The 15351-nt window shown below is 41.7% G+C and overlaps 1 protein-coding gene across 9 annotated transcripts in view; it reads left to right on the forward strand.

Annotated features, from left to right (window-relative positions):
- pmfbp1 (polyamine modulated factor 1 binding protein 1) overlaps positions 1–15351 on the forward strand; it is a 143208-nt gene that overhangs the window by 103153 nt on the left and 24704 nt on the right. For 8 of the 9 annotated variants that reach the window (XR_003742703.1, XR_003742702.1, XM_028955972.1 and 5 more), the window contains 5 exons: positions 3899–4015; positions 5574–5753; positions 6905–6976; positions 7115–7198; positions 10059–10205. Coding sequence is in view for 7 of the 9 variants with exons in the window: in XM_028955972.1 (XP_028811805.1) it covers positions 3899–4015; positions 5574–5753; positions 6905–6976; positions 7115–7198; positions 10059–10205 (600 nt within the window). In the remaining 2 variants the exon portion in view is untranslated. The remainder of the gene's footprint in view (positions 1–3898; positions 4016–5573; positions 5754–6904; positions 6977–7114; positions 7199–10058; positions 10206–15351) is intronic. The other variant, XM_028955976.1, reaches the window with a different exon arrangement.

Raw genomic sequence — 15351 nt, forward strand, 5'->3', positions numbered from 1 at the left:
CTAATGACCATTATCACAACGTTGTGTTGATGACAATTTTGTGGCTCCACAACAAACCGAGCCCTTCATATTCTTACATGGATTAGAAATTGTTCAGAGGATGCCGCCAATTACAAGACAATCAAATTAATTGACAATATGCTAAATTACGTCAAAAACCATAGTGCAGTCCAGTGTGTAGTTTTTAAATAATTTTTTTGTCCTATCTAAGTATCCTCTTTATATTATTTTCCATATAACAGAGTATAAAAATGGCATCGGAAAAGCAATGAATTCAACTTTCCACTCTCTTCATATCATTGTAGATGTCATCACATTACACAAATAAACATTCAGTCATGTAAAAAGGTGTGGGAAGTGACACAGGAAATGATGATCCTATATAAAATATACAAATATGGGTCATGGATTTTCACATGCACATCACAGGTTTGTGTTTAAACAGACTCCCTGTCATCTCATTGGCTACTTGATCAGATGCAGCTCGACTTCCCTTGCCCAAGACTTACAGCCATTGGTGGTTGCTGATCAACTGTGGATTTGGCTCTGATTAGGGATTGTTTTCGGTGACTACAAAATTTTTTTGCATGTATGGTCCTTACTTTCAAATTTCGACGGTAAATGTCACAATTTTTACCAAATGCAACTGTAATCAAATGGAGGAAGGAGAGCAAGAGTGGGTGAGCAGCCGAGCTTCCAGCCAAGCCAGACATGCGCTGCACAGCGCCTCCCACAGGGCGTTGCAAAAAACACCAGTGCTGGTTCTATCAAGAGTCCTAATTGCCATGAGTGCGATAGAAATGGGGGGATGCCCTACTTTAATTAACATAAATATCCTCGTAATTGTTACAGAGCCATCCCATCATCCACTTTCACCCTTTAATGTTAATGCAAATTTTAATAGATTAGCATTACCGCCACCATAACTCTTATTACGACCAGTATAATTATTAGATTTATAGCCGAACTATTATTTTCAACCCTGCAGCCATTTTTTTTCCAGCCTCCAAAACCCTTTTCCCATGACATTCGCCACACACTTTCAGCCTCCCACTCCGAAAATATTACTGCATCTCTTGATAAAGATAAACACACAAACAGCACGCGGCATCTGCTCCCAAGTCTGCAAAACACTCCATCTGAATTGCATATCTGTCTCGCCACCAAGGCTGTCATAAGCACTATTAAGAAAAATGGTCACACGGTTTGACATAAATTGGAAAATGACATTTGGAAAGCAAGTGCCACTGTGGAAATTAGAGATATTAAAATTATAAATCAGTGTCTAAGTGTGAGTGTGTGTCTGTGCTTGTGTGTTTGCTATCCCCACCAAGACAGGATATTTTACAGGCCACAATGAGCAAACACACATTTTACAGAAACCGTAGCTGTACAGCAATGTTTGTAAAATGTTCTAAAATCATATCTAGCTTTCACAAAGATATAAATTCAGATGTGTGGGGGTGTGTAAACCATCTGCTTTACTGTAATTTTGCCCTGGTGCAACATTTTTTTTTACCAATTCAGATTATTTTAATTCTGCTGGACACAGTCACTCTGTCCAAACTGCTAATGCATGAGGTGCATTATGTATCAGCTGTGGAAACATCCTCCACCATCTCAGCTCCCTGTGTGTCTCACCTCTTTGTGTGTGTGTGTGTGTGTGTGTGTGTGTTAGGAGAACAAGTTGCAGTGCTGAATGGTGACCTCAGGACAGAGGTCGGTGACATGCTAGACCTGCTGGAGGAGGGCAGAGAGGTCAGCACTGCCACCATACAGTTTTTCCGCACACACTCATATATGCTTCATCAAAATACTCACAAACACACACACACATATGCACACACACAAATAGAACTGTTCACTCTTTCTGGCCTTTAACATCAGCCACTAGTAAATTGCTGCCAAGAAGTAGGATCACACACACACACACTGATAGAGACACTACTAACCGCACATTGACTTTACAGACTTTTGTCTGACAGACACATATACACACAGGCACAGCCCTGACATGCACAAAATTATTCATGTCCACACACAAAGACATCACAACATACACAAAACCTTAGGACCCCAAAGCAAACCCCAACAATCACCAAGCCAAGGCCTGAGCCCCGTGTGTCACGACTCAATCCAGAACCTCCAGCTGCGCTCGTGCTGCCCTTTCATTCCCTGGGGACGGAGGCTTGACTGCTCTATGCTTCTACCGCAACTGCATACAAAGGCGCCAGCCTGCCGTGACTGAAGTTCACGCACGGTGACCATGAGCCCAAGAGCAGAAGACAGGCGCTCCTCAGCTCCGATGGGCCAGATCTGCTGACCCTGATCCTCTTGTCTTGAAAGGAGCCGTGTGATCTGCATTTTACAAAATCTGGCCACTCATGGTCACACTGATGTCATCATACAAAGGACAAAACAAAAAAAAGATTCCTTCTTCCCTTCATGGCCTGACCTTCTCTGAAGATTTTACATCAAATTCCATATCATTAATTGTCATTGAATCTTTCTCAGAGGCAGCACATGCTAAAAAATGAATTGAATATTTCTTTATATTTAACTGCTGTACAGTGTTGATCAGTAGAACGGTGTATTCGACTGCGCCTCTCCTCCACGATTCATCAAACAAGGACATCTTCTTCTATTGCTCAGGTGGCCATTTTAGGTGGCCACTCAGCTCGAGTCTAAACTGGAGAAGACCGGGGTTCCTGTAAACAAGTAATCCTAGAACTAAACTAAATGTCTGTAGCTGACCCCAATTTCATGATGTAGTAAATAAAAAAAACAGTATAGAATAATTTATGCCCCTTTATATCTTCTTTATTCTCATACACAGATATATAGACCTCCAAATGGATTCTGTGCAACTGCAAGATTGGCTGTAGTTTTCAGAAAACGACATTGAATGGCGTCTCTGGTTTCAAGTTCATGGCTAAAATGTGACCCATAATCAGAAGTTTACCGGTTCGAATCCCCGAACCGCCAAGGTTCCACGGAGGTGCCACTGAGCACCGTCCCCACACACTGCTCCCCGGGCGCCTGTCATGCTGCCCACTGCTCACCAAGGGTGATGGTTAAATGCCAAGTTGAGCCTACGTTAAGGAAAGAATGCGCAAGATCCACACGATGTGTGAGAACCATATGGGCATGACATTTTGCCAATTCTGCAGGATCTTTTTGGGGAAAGGACCTGATCAATGCCTTTAATTTCATATGTATGGCTCAGTTTTGCCCAAAATGTCACTTACGCCCGAATGGTACCCACCACTCAGTCAGCACACAGTGCTTTTTGCCATAAAAGGAAAAGCAGTGTTGAGTTCACCTCTGGTGTTTTGGATGAGATTACTCTCCAAAGTGCCGACAGGTTGATTAATGCCGGGCCCTGCCGTCCTGCCCAGCGCAGTATATTTTCACACTTTTTTTTTTTATGTGCTACTCTCGTCACCGTAGGAGCTTGTCAGTTCATAAAAGTGCCTGCGCTGTCTTGGTGGGCGCTTGACTGAAACTCATTAAGGCCACATGGGTCATGTTGTTCTCAAGTCAAGAGCATCGAGACGGCAGAGGAAGGGGTCGACCGCGGCATGAATCGTGATTAAGGCCGATCTCAGCTCTTGAGGGGTGACTGTGTGTGTGTTCGCGGTTTTAAGAGGGTCTAGTGGTACTTCAGAAGGTGGCAGCGTAATCTGGGGCCACTGTTTTTCTTGCGGTTAAGTGTTAAAGTGGCTATTTGGTATGTTTATTTCTGTTTTAAATTCCTCTTGCTGGGGGGGGGGGCAATCCATCTTTATGTGTTTTCTCTGTCTCATGGGTCTGTCTGCTGTTCTGGCGGAGGCTGTTATTACTGTAGAAAAGAGCTGTTTTTGACCCTGAATGTGTATGCATTCGTTCATCCTCCCAGGCCGTCCAGCTGAGGGATGTTGAGCTGCAGCACACCAGACTTGGCCAAGACACCGTCGTCTCGGGCCTGCATCTGCAGGAAGACACCAGCCAGAGCCTGGAGGAACTGCAGATACAGGTAGGGAAAGAAAAAGCAATAAGTTGCCCAAATCCTTTGTTAGTTCTGTCACTTATTGTTTTCTGCCCACAAAATTCCTGATTCCGGGAAAATATTTATATGCACATGTATACAGTGTGTATGATTGTATGTAGGTATAAAATAGTCAAAAATGTCATTTGTCTCATGTGGACAGATTATTATTGGTTAAGTAAAGGCTGTGTTCCTCAATCGAACGGATCGGCCTGGTGGACAGAATGAGCAACAGTAAGATAAATCTGGCCACCTGGGAGAACTGGACTGTCCAGAGGGTGGACAACATGGTTTTGAATAGGAAGAAGTCAGGGAAGGGGTTATAGGGACGCATTTACACACCATCATCATCAGGGCAGAGGGTCTAATTAAGTTCAGCTCAATATCAGAGTGCAATCAGTGGACCAGCACACAAAATTAGTGTCCCACCCCCATTCCATCTTATTCAATCATATTAAATATATATTTTCGGGTCTCTGCTGTTCTCATACTTAGTTCAAATGCATATGAGCCCTGCATTTATAATTAACATTTAGTGCTTAGGAGGTTCATTAATAGCACCCAGGGATGAATTATTAGAAAGGCAAATTAAAAATGCTGTAAGGAATGGACCCCACCTTCCTGCTCCTTTGTTCAACTTTACCAAAAAAACACACAATCAACCTGATTTTTACTGAAATACTCAAAATGCCACATAATACATTTTATATCCTGACATAGTCAGATTTGCTGTTGGTTGTAATGTTCAGTGGTTGGTTTAGGTTCTGCTAGAGAAATGTGTTGCATTAAGGAAGCTACATACTTGCATGTTACATATCTATTGCTTGTGATGTTCTTGTGATCAATGTTTTTGCCTGTTGGGATTGCATTAGATGACTTTTACCAGTGGGGGAAAAATTGCTATTTAACCCTTATTTCTGGCACAGACTCCTCGATGCAATGTTTCATTACTCATTTAGCAGGATCATTACTTTAGCGAAAAACACCGAGAGCGGCTACTTTGGCGATAATTACGGGTAATTTCACAGTCATTTCTATGAAGCCGAGTGGTGTGGCTTCACATTATCCAATTTGCTGTTGATGGAGGAAGAGAGTGCGGCTTCCAAAAAAAAAAAAAAACAAATGAATCATTTCCCTAAAACTGACAAATTACCCCACATATCACCCGCTGTTCAGCCATAAAAATGGACATAATGTCTCCAAGCTAAATTGTGTTGCCTTTGAGCAGCAAATAACTTGTGCACCACAAAAACGATTTTCTCATTAGAGGACTTATTCAAGTCCTCTGCATAATCTGTTGTCAGGGTGTTATTTTTTGATATAGCTCCCATATAGCTCAACACTGATGATTCTTTGAGAGGTCCACAGTAGTCCATGTGGTAATGAAAGCACTGATTGCCTTGTTAAACATTGTTTGTGCAGGTTGGAGATTAAGGCTCTATTGAGCCCGGAATTGGTCAGTTAGGCCGTGTCGTTAGACAGCACCAATGACAAAACCATCATCGCTAACTTCCTCGTAAATGACACCGTTTCCTGTCCCCTGCAGTGCACCCTGCAGGAGGGAAAGATGCTGGCGGTGATGGCAGAGACCGACTGCCTTAAAGGGCAACTTGAGACCCGGGACCGCGATGTCGCGTCTTTAATGCTGCAACTACACAACTCCCAGGATGCTTTGAAGTGTCTGACTGAGGAGCTGCAGAGCTGTAGAAATCAGATGAAGGACCAGGTAGACAAAGAGCTTTTTCTCAACACACCATTATGTATTTTAACTAATAAACCACTTATGGCTTGGCTAAGTTCAATAAAGACAAACGTTTTTATACAGAGTAATTATAAAGTCATACAGCAAAACAAGTACATTTCTCAAAATATGAAGGGAACTCAAAAATAAGACATCCTAGATCTGAACGATATATTCTTATTAAGTACTTAGTACATAGTTGAATATGCTGACAACAAAATCACACAAAAATTATCAACAAAAATCTAATTTATCAACCCATTATGCTCAAAATTAAATTGGAAAACCACACTAGAGCCTGATCCAACTTTGATGTAACATCCTTAAAACAAGTCAAAATGAGGCTCAGTAGTGTGTGTGGCCTCCATGTGCCTGTATGACCTCCCTACAACGCCTGGGCATGCTCCTTATGTGGTGGCAGATGGTCTGCTGAGGGATCTCCTTTATTGGGAATGTCCTGCTAATTGTTTTTAATTTCCACCTGTTGTTTATTCCATTTGCACAACAGCATGTAAAATTGGTTGTCAGTTTTGCTTCATAAGTGGACAGTTTGATTTCACAGAAATGTGATTGACTTGGAGTTACATTGTTTTTAAATGTTTCCTTTATTTTTTAGTTGTGTATTTTTGCCAGTATTCAGAAGGGTAAAATTGTGCAATTTTAGTTAGCAAATGTAATAAATAAATTCAAAACTCAGTCAGTTTTTTAATTAATAGAAAGGTGAACATAATTGTGCAAAATTTTTAAATGACAGTTAAATTACACAGTTGTTTAACTTTGTAGTTTTATTATCCCTTTATTATTCCCTTTTTGTTGTCATATTTGGGATCGTGTGGAACTATTATGCAGTAGACCTGAATGTAAAGTCTTTGTGAATGTGTTGACATGTGATTGGAACATGAGACATGTTTTACATAATTTTTACATTAGCAATGATTAAGTGGTTATATTATTATAAACCTTACCAGACCTCCAGCTGTAGGTTGGTCATCAGCCTTCGCCCCAGCTAAAGAACTAGATGAGGTGTGTTAGAGAAGGGCTACAAGGTTGTATATATGCAGTTTTAACTGGGCGTCAGATAAGTGTCAAACCGTGTAATGTGGTGCATGTGTGTGACGTGACGTGCACGAGGACAGAAGCTGAAGGTCACAGAGGTTAAGACCAACCTGCTTCAGCTCCAGCAACAGTATACCTCATGCTATGCACAGGTACTCCACACACACTGAAATCTCCATGTTTTTATGCACCGACATACACGGTAACACTGACATTCTAATGGAACATGTGCCTAATATTACACTTTTTTGTTTGTTTGTTTCTGTGGGGTGTATGTTTTCTGCATATAGCAGGTTCAGGAAGAAATGCTGATCGCTCGACTGAGAGCGCAGCGCCAGGCTGCTGTGGAGCAGAAGGAACAGCTGTCCAATGAGGTGAGAGCTGAGCACACCCACAGAGAAATATGTCAGTGCACGGCACCAGGGCACCAAATAATACAAAAAAACCTGGAGAGCACCTGAGACACGCCCTTTTAATGTACAACATAACATGGCATCATGATGCACTATGGGAAGAAGGAAAACCTGGGGTGATGGAAGGGTGATGCATTGAATATTTTTTTCTGTTGGGAAATCATGGGTCCTGTATTATGCATGTGGACGTTATTCCGACACGTACTGCGATGCTGATGACCAAGAATGACCTTTTCAAGCATCTTTCAGCTGGAAAATGCATCTTGCCTCTCTGGATAAATGGATCAAGAATGGTTTGAGTTGACCTCAAATTCTCCAGCTATCAATCCAGCTGGGCATCTGTGGTATGTGCTGGAAAAACATGTCAGATCCATCTGGCACATTATAGGATCTGCTACTGATGGTCTGATACATGATATGTTGGTTCTAACCTTTGAATCTAACAGCCAAGATAATGATTTTGGTAATTTGGGTAAATTGCCTTCAATTATTATACAGTTAGGGACTGAGCAGGTTTTTATTCTGTGACAGTCATGCTGGTGAAAGTAGCCTTCTGGCATCATGTGCTTCTCTGGGGCTTCACTGAATCCTTCTGAGACTCTCTCTTGCTTCCACTGGGCAAATATTTTGAAATATGTAATCATTTACATTTACATTTACAGCATTTATCAGACGCCCTTATCCAGAGCGACTTACAATCAGTAGTTACAGGGACAGTTCCCCTGGAGCAACTTAGGGTTGAGTGTCTTGCTCAGGGACACAATGGTAGTAAGTGGGATTTGAACCTGGGTCTTCTGATTCATAGGCGAGTGTGTTACCCACTAGGCTACTACCACCCCTACCATCCCAAACCAGACTGGCTATTCAGTGTTTTTTAATCTGTCTGTGGTTGGACAGTATCTTTTCACTGTTATTTTACATGCAGCCTTGTTGACAATGTTTGAGTAAATGCGAAGAATTTATTTTAAACTTAACAGGAAAATAATAAATTGTATTAGCCTTGGCTTCTTCACTATATTTATTCAAATCAGCCGTCTCACTGTCTGCTGAACTGAATAACACTGATTATGTGGTTACAGTGGCAACTGGTAACAGTCTGACTGATCCTGTCAAAGACCCAATTTACTGGGGATTTGAATGTTAAGAAAAGTGTTCAGAGGAAGGACCACCTGTCACTGGACAACGGGAGTCCAGGACTCGTTAATGTGTGTGGGTAGTGAAGACTACCCTGTGGGTTTCAGTCCCACAGAAGAGCCACAAATTGCAGAAACCCCTCGATGCTGGTCAGTATAGAAAGGTGCGAGAACACACATTGGCCAAGTATGTGAGCGAACAAACACAAGGAATTTGATTCCAGTTTATATAAGTTTACATGCAGTTCAGCTGCAATGTGTGTTTGTGTGTCGGCTGGTCCTAGTCTGCCAGAGGGCAGCAGGTCAAAAGGTCTGTGTCCAGGGTGTGAGGGATCTGTGATGATATTTCCTTCCGTTTCTTGGTTCTTGAGAGGGACAGGTCCTGAGTGGAGGGCAGGGGGACACTGATGATCATTTCTGCCATCTGAATAGTCTGTTCCTGTCCTGGCTAGTGGCTGCTCCATACCAGAGTGTGGTGGAGGAGCACAGGACGGACTCAATGACTGCAGTGTAGAACTGGATCAGCAGCTCCTGTGGACGACTGGACTTCCTCAGTTGTCTCAGGACGTACATGCTCTGCTGGGTCTTTTGGGGGATGGAGGAGATGATGGTCTCCCACTTCGGGTCCTGGGAATTGGTGGTGTCACTTCACTTTCACTTCACTTTCATCTCTACGGTCTTGAGCTGACAGTCTGATGGAGTATTTGTGGGATGTGCTGGAAAAACAAGCTTCCTGCTGATGATTTCTTGGTACCAATTTCACAGGACACCTTCAAAGATCCTCTGTGATCCTAGTCTGTGTTGGTCGGAGCACAATATTTGGCTGATCATGCCCATAGATTACTTATATTGTGTCTTTTGTTCCTACAATTCCAGTAATTTGAAAAAAGTTCTGATTTGTTCATTTGTCTTCGCCTTCCAGTGCATCCTAGAAACAACTTGTCCCTTCAAAATCAAGTAAATGTTCTGAGTTCCATTAGTTGAATTAGCATGTTTTTCTTCCCCTGCTTCTTTTTCAGCAGGGTGTGTGGTGAGAGTCCCCGTTATCTGCAGAATACTTACGAGCGCCGCAGAAATGTTTGTCATGTTATTTATTTATGTCGCCCCCTCAATTATTCACTTGTTTATTTATTCATGGCTGAACTAACTGCAATTGGAAAATTCATTTTTGCTGAAGGGCATATCCACCCCCGCCCCTGCTACCTCCGCCTCACCTCACCTCCCTCCCGAAGAGACCCACAGTCATCCCCGCACCCCCCCCTTCATTTTTACTAAAAGGGAGCCGGTGGGCTTGGGGTTAGTAATTGCTCGATGTAGCACTTCCTTCAATGGAGATGCAATTTTAGGAGGGGGGATGCAGGACCAAGGGAAGGCCAGCCAGAGATATGTACTCTTCCTTCATGAATTTGAAAGCAGACCGAGCGAGGAAGATGGTTAGATGGTACAGCCCGTGAATAAGAGGCACAGGTCCAGGTTGGGGGGGTCAGAAGAAGTCTCTGTGGCTCTGCACCCCCTCTATCGCTGTTTGCTGCATTGACCTTGCTTTAATTTCACACCCTTTCAAACACACAAGTAATTAAATGTTTAAGTTCAACACAACATTAATGTTTTTTTTTATGTGTGGTGGTGGATTGTACATGTTCATGTGTGGTCATGTATGTCGTGTGTGTGTGTGTGCATGTGTGTAGTTGGAATTTCAGGCCGCGGAGCTGCACAAGTTGCAGGAGGAACTGAAGAGCAGAAATAAACAGCTGGACCAGAGGGAGCAGGATGTTGAGAGACTCCAGTTCAGAGAACATGAGTTACAGAAAGAGAGAGATGCATTGAGAAAACAGGTCAGATATGACATATACTCACACATCTGAAGCTTTAATATAGTTTTTTTAAAATTGAGGTAGTCATATATCTAGAGGTGGGCATAGATTAATTTTCTTAATCTAGATTAATCTCACTCTAATCTTGGAATTAATCTAGATTAATCTAGAGTGAGAAAAATTAATATAGATTATTATAGTTTAATATAGATAAAAATGGCTCATTTGAATTCTGCCGAAGCCATTCAGAATATGTGTGCTACCCAAATAAGGACTAAAAGTAAGTCTTTGAGAACGGGTTTCTCAAGCCAGGTGGCGCATTAGACCAGGGGCTCATCTCCTGTTTCCAAAATGCATCACAAACTGCTTGAGAAAGCTGTTCTACTATGATAATTGGTGATGAAAATAAATTATGTTCAATAAGATGTACTTGTGTTTACCAACTGTTTATTCAGTTAAATAGCTGCATCCATGTTACCACGTCACGTTTGATGTGGTAATTTCACAGTTCGAAGACTCGTTCTCGCCCCCTACAGTGCAATTCGGCTAGATATACATCCGCGCTAAAATATCAAGGTCAAAGTCTTCTGCATTGTGTAACTTTTTGATTTTGTTTCTTAAACCACAAATGATGAGCTGACACCCAAGAGATTTTCTTTGCAAAGTGTATTCTGTACAAAAAGTAAGGTCGCGTCAGAACATTGCGTCTTTCTGCACCTCTCTCTCTCACAACTCACGCCATGTGTCCAGAACTGAACATTAACATAAAGCATTCACAATTTACAATACTGCATTCCTGTACAAAAAGCAAGGTCGCGTCAGAACATCGCGTCACACATCGCGTCTTTCTGCACCTCTCTCTACAATATACAGTATTAAAAGAACAAAAAAAATTCACAAAATATCACACATGCAAAATATTCCTAATATGTACATAAATTAAAATGACGTTTTGCACACAAACCCCATGCACCTCTCACAGCTCACGCCATGTGTCCAAGAGACCTGAACTGGGTCTCAAAACAAAATAAAAGTCTTTAGGAAATAAGAAACTAAAAGACACAAGACAGAAGAAATATACTTATAAATCTAGTGTAACCATTTAACTCCGGCACAATAGCTTGCGTAGTATAGACCCAGCTCCCAACCCAACTTTGTGAATAGATTAATGGCGATATTTTTTTTATCGCCCGATAAGAGTCTCACGTTAACGCAGCACGTTAACGCCGATAACAGCCCACCACTACATATATCATATATTTAGTACATGTAAAGTTCTTTTTTATTTTGACAATTATGGCTGATCAATATAGTTTACATAGAAATAAGTACCGATATATTTAATAGAGTCTGTGTGATTATATAGAATGCTTCTCAAGTCTAAATATTCATTTGTATTCTGAATTTAATTAGTACATCTTTAAAAACACCAATTGGTAACATAAGAAGATAGCGTAAGTTTATATATGCACCCTCACACTTCTACACCATGAGTCTCACACACACACACACACACACGATTTAATGTATTTCTACATAAACCTGAACGTCACTCAGGGTCTGTTAGTGTACAGACCTGTTAATGTTCATTTGTCTTCATAAAGTATGTTCATTTTATTAGAGTTATTGATTCAGGGGCTTCATGCCACTAGATTCTGACTGGACCTCTCTGTTTAAAGACCTATTAAATGAAATGACCGGTGTGCTTGTGCTTGTGTCCAAGTGTTCACACAACCTGGTTCTGATCAGCTGATTTTATCTGGTGTCTCTTTAATTTACTGACTTCCCTTTACAATGACTGCATGTGCATTGTGGGATGGAAAAAGAAACCTGCAGACTGTACAAAGGCAGACACCCTTGCTTAAAGTCCAGCGCACGCATTCTGCCTTGGCATTATAATCGATAATGATGTAGAAATGTTGAATTTAGAAGCTGCTGGAAAATAAGAAAGCAACATATGTCTGCCTATGCATGTCTTCTACAGGCTCCGCCAGCTCTGCGCATAGCTGTAGAATTTTAATTAGCTTCATTTAATTTGTACTGTGTTGCTCATGGCGACATTGTTTCATTTATTTTAATCTTGTTTATGCACCTTGATTGTTTCACAATATAGTTTTTTTTAATTAGCTTAGATTGATTAAATTGCATTGATTCAGCATTCTTATTAAAGTGAGGCAACCGCCCAGCCAATGTTATTTTTCATAATTAATGGCTTGCCACTCAGTCTGCCATATCACTGTGTTGTTCTTACTGAATGCACTGCAAGTTTTTTTTTTTTATTTGCTGGCGATGTTCATCATTATTTATTGCACTGGCTGCCAGATGCGCCGTTGGCCACAGTTTCATAGAAGGAACAGAGGCAATTCTGAATCAGCAGCTCCTGTGACATTATAGCCTATAACAGGCCCAAATGTGCTAATGCACATCCATTCAGTACACTTCAGTTCTAAACCACTCTCTTTTCTCATTAGGTCTTCAATAGCCTATGTGTAGTGGTTTTTTTAAGTAATGTGGCCTTCATACAGTGTTTTGAGGTAATTTTTTATTTTAGACATCAGCAAGTGGGTAAGTTTAGCAAATTTTAGAACTCTAAAGATATGTACTTTTGAAACAGTGGGGCAAACGTTGCAAGTTGTCCCACTTAAAAGGTCGAGACAGGTTTGTAATTTTCGTCAAAGGTACACTTCAACTGTGAGAGACAGAGTGTAATAACTTTGCATGATTTTTAAAGAATGTATTTGTATTATGGTGCATAAAATAAGTATTTGGTTAATAGCAAAAGTTCACCTCAATGGATTGTAATGTAACCTTGGTTGGCAATGACAGAGGTCAAACATTTCATGTAGGTCTTCACCGGGTTTGCACACACTGTAGCTGGTGTCTTGGTCCATTCTTCCATGCAGATCTTGAGGTCTGAAAACAGGCTTGGCCACTCCAGAACCTTGTAATGCTTTTTACGCAGACACTCCTTCATTGCCCTGGCGTTGTGTTTTGGATCATGCTGGAAGATCCAACCAAGTTTCATCGTCATTGCTCTTACATAAGGAAGGAGGTTTTTGCCCAAAATCTCACAAAACATAGCCTCATTCATCCTTTCCTTAATACGGATCAGTCGTCCTGTCCCTTAGCAGAAAAGCAGCCCCAAAGTATGCTTCACAGTGGGTATGGTGTTCTTGGGATGCAACTCTGCAGTCCTGGTCTCATCTGACCACATTACTTTCTTCCAATGCTCCTCTGGATCTTCCAGATAGCCTCTGACAAACTTTAGACAGGCCTGGACATGTGCTGTTAATCCATTACAGTGTAGTGTGTTACTAATAGTAACCTTGGTTACTTGGTGGTCCCAGTACTGTGGTTGTCAGTGATTCAGTTTTCTAATAATTGCTCCAATAGTTGATCTCTTCTCACCGAGCTTCTATGTATCTGGTCTTGGCCACGGTGGAGGTGGGAGTCTGACCATTTGAAGGTGTAGACAGGCGTCTTTTATACAGATAACAAGTTCAGACAGGTGCCATTAATACAGCTAATGTGTGAAGGACAGAAGAGCTTTTTAAAGAAGATGTATCAGGTCTGTGAGGGCTAGAATGCTTGTTTGTAGGTGCTAATCATACAATGTAATTTCCTGCCTCTCACAGTTGAAATGTACTTATGGTGAAAATTACAGACTTCTCTCATCTTTTTAAGTTGGACAACTTGCACAATCGGTGGCTGCCTACTGTCTAAAGGCACAGGGCTCTTGGTCATGAGACCACAACAGGCATACGCAGACGGACTGTTTCAGTCGAGTATATTTTTTATTCATTAATTTATCTCCTTCTATCATTCAGTTTTTTTATACTGTATATACTTATAATTCAGAATTGTATTTTAAGTAACTCTGCAAATAGGCAGCATTGCTGAAGCCCCCCCAAAAATCGAGACAAAACTGCAGAACTGATTAACAGGTCGACTGACCTCTCTGTCCACCCAGTGTCCTTCAGACCCGGACCCCAGTGTCCTTTGATTTCTAGCCATGACACCGTTGTGCTTATTTTTAATTCTGATTGATGATTGTTTATCTGCTACACAACCCTGACCACACCCAACATGCCTCTATTCACTCACCCCCAGTTCCCCCCACAGTCCCTTCCACCCCCATCCATATGAAAATGATATTAGAAACAAAATGAGATTTGAAATTTTATGTTTGACATGCAACTTGATGAAAGGGTTTCATTGCAGCGGCTGAATCATGGAAATTTTATGCTAATAGCACCACTGGCTGAGGCGCCTAGTTGGAAATTAATCAGTGGCGGAGCACGGGAGGGTGAGCAAGAGAAAGAAAGTGTGGGAAATAGACGGGAAAGGGGAGCTCTAGGAACAGCCTTTCTCCCCCTCTCCCCCAAATCTCATCAAAAACAGCCATGGGGTGTTGTCTGTATGATGAGGTTGGGGGTAGAAACGGGGTCTTAGAAAATTACACTGCAGCTTAGTGCTGATTGGTGCCATAATGTATGCAGCCGTGCTGTACTCTGCTGTAATGTGGATTAGGGCTGCTGCCACGCCCGTCCTTTTGGTCAGTTTCTCTCTTTCTCTTCCTCTATCTGTCTTCAGTTTGCTCTAAAGTACATTTAGGCTTGTTGGTGTGGTTCCTATCCCACACACATCCTCAGCATGTCGATGCCCTGCTGTCCCTAATGGAGTCATTATCAGATTTCACTTGCTTAAAACAACGCAATTAGTGCCGTGGTCCTTAATGATGCTTGCAAGGGAAGCGCAACACAATCGGTTTCTCTCCCCTTTTCTCGCCAGGAACATCCAGCAGGAAGAATCAATCGCTGATGTTAAATCACAAAACCAATTTCACCGTGTTTCACTGTTTCGCCTGTGTGTGTTCTGTTATAGGTTGGTGTGATGTATTATTTTCGCTCAGTCAGACATTGGTTCGATTGCTCTTTATTTTTGTAATGCATCATCAGCCGGGGGAAAAATAATATTATGCCCTCTCAGATATAATACTCTGGAGTCCGATAATGCAATGTACGGCGTGTGTCATTAAAGTGCCACACTGAAGCTGTTGATATAATCAGTTTGTCTGGATATGTGTGTGTGTTTTGCCAAGTCGTCTCACTTTCCAATGTCCATAATAGTTGCTCCTCTTCCCCACCCTGTCATTTGAACAATGCAG

This window comes from Denticeps clupeoides, chromosome 16 (assembly GCF_900700375.1).
Source record: "Denticeps clupeoides chromosome 16, fDenClu1.1, whole genome shotgun sequence".
NCBI classification, from domain to species: Eukaryota; Metazoa; Chordata; class Actinopteri; order Clupeiformes; family Denticipitidae; genus Denticeps; species Denticeps clupeoides.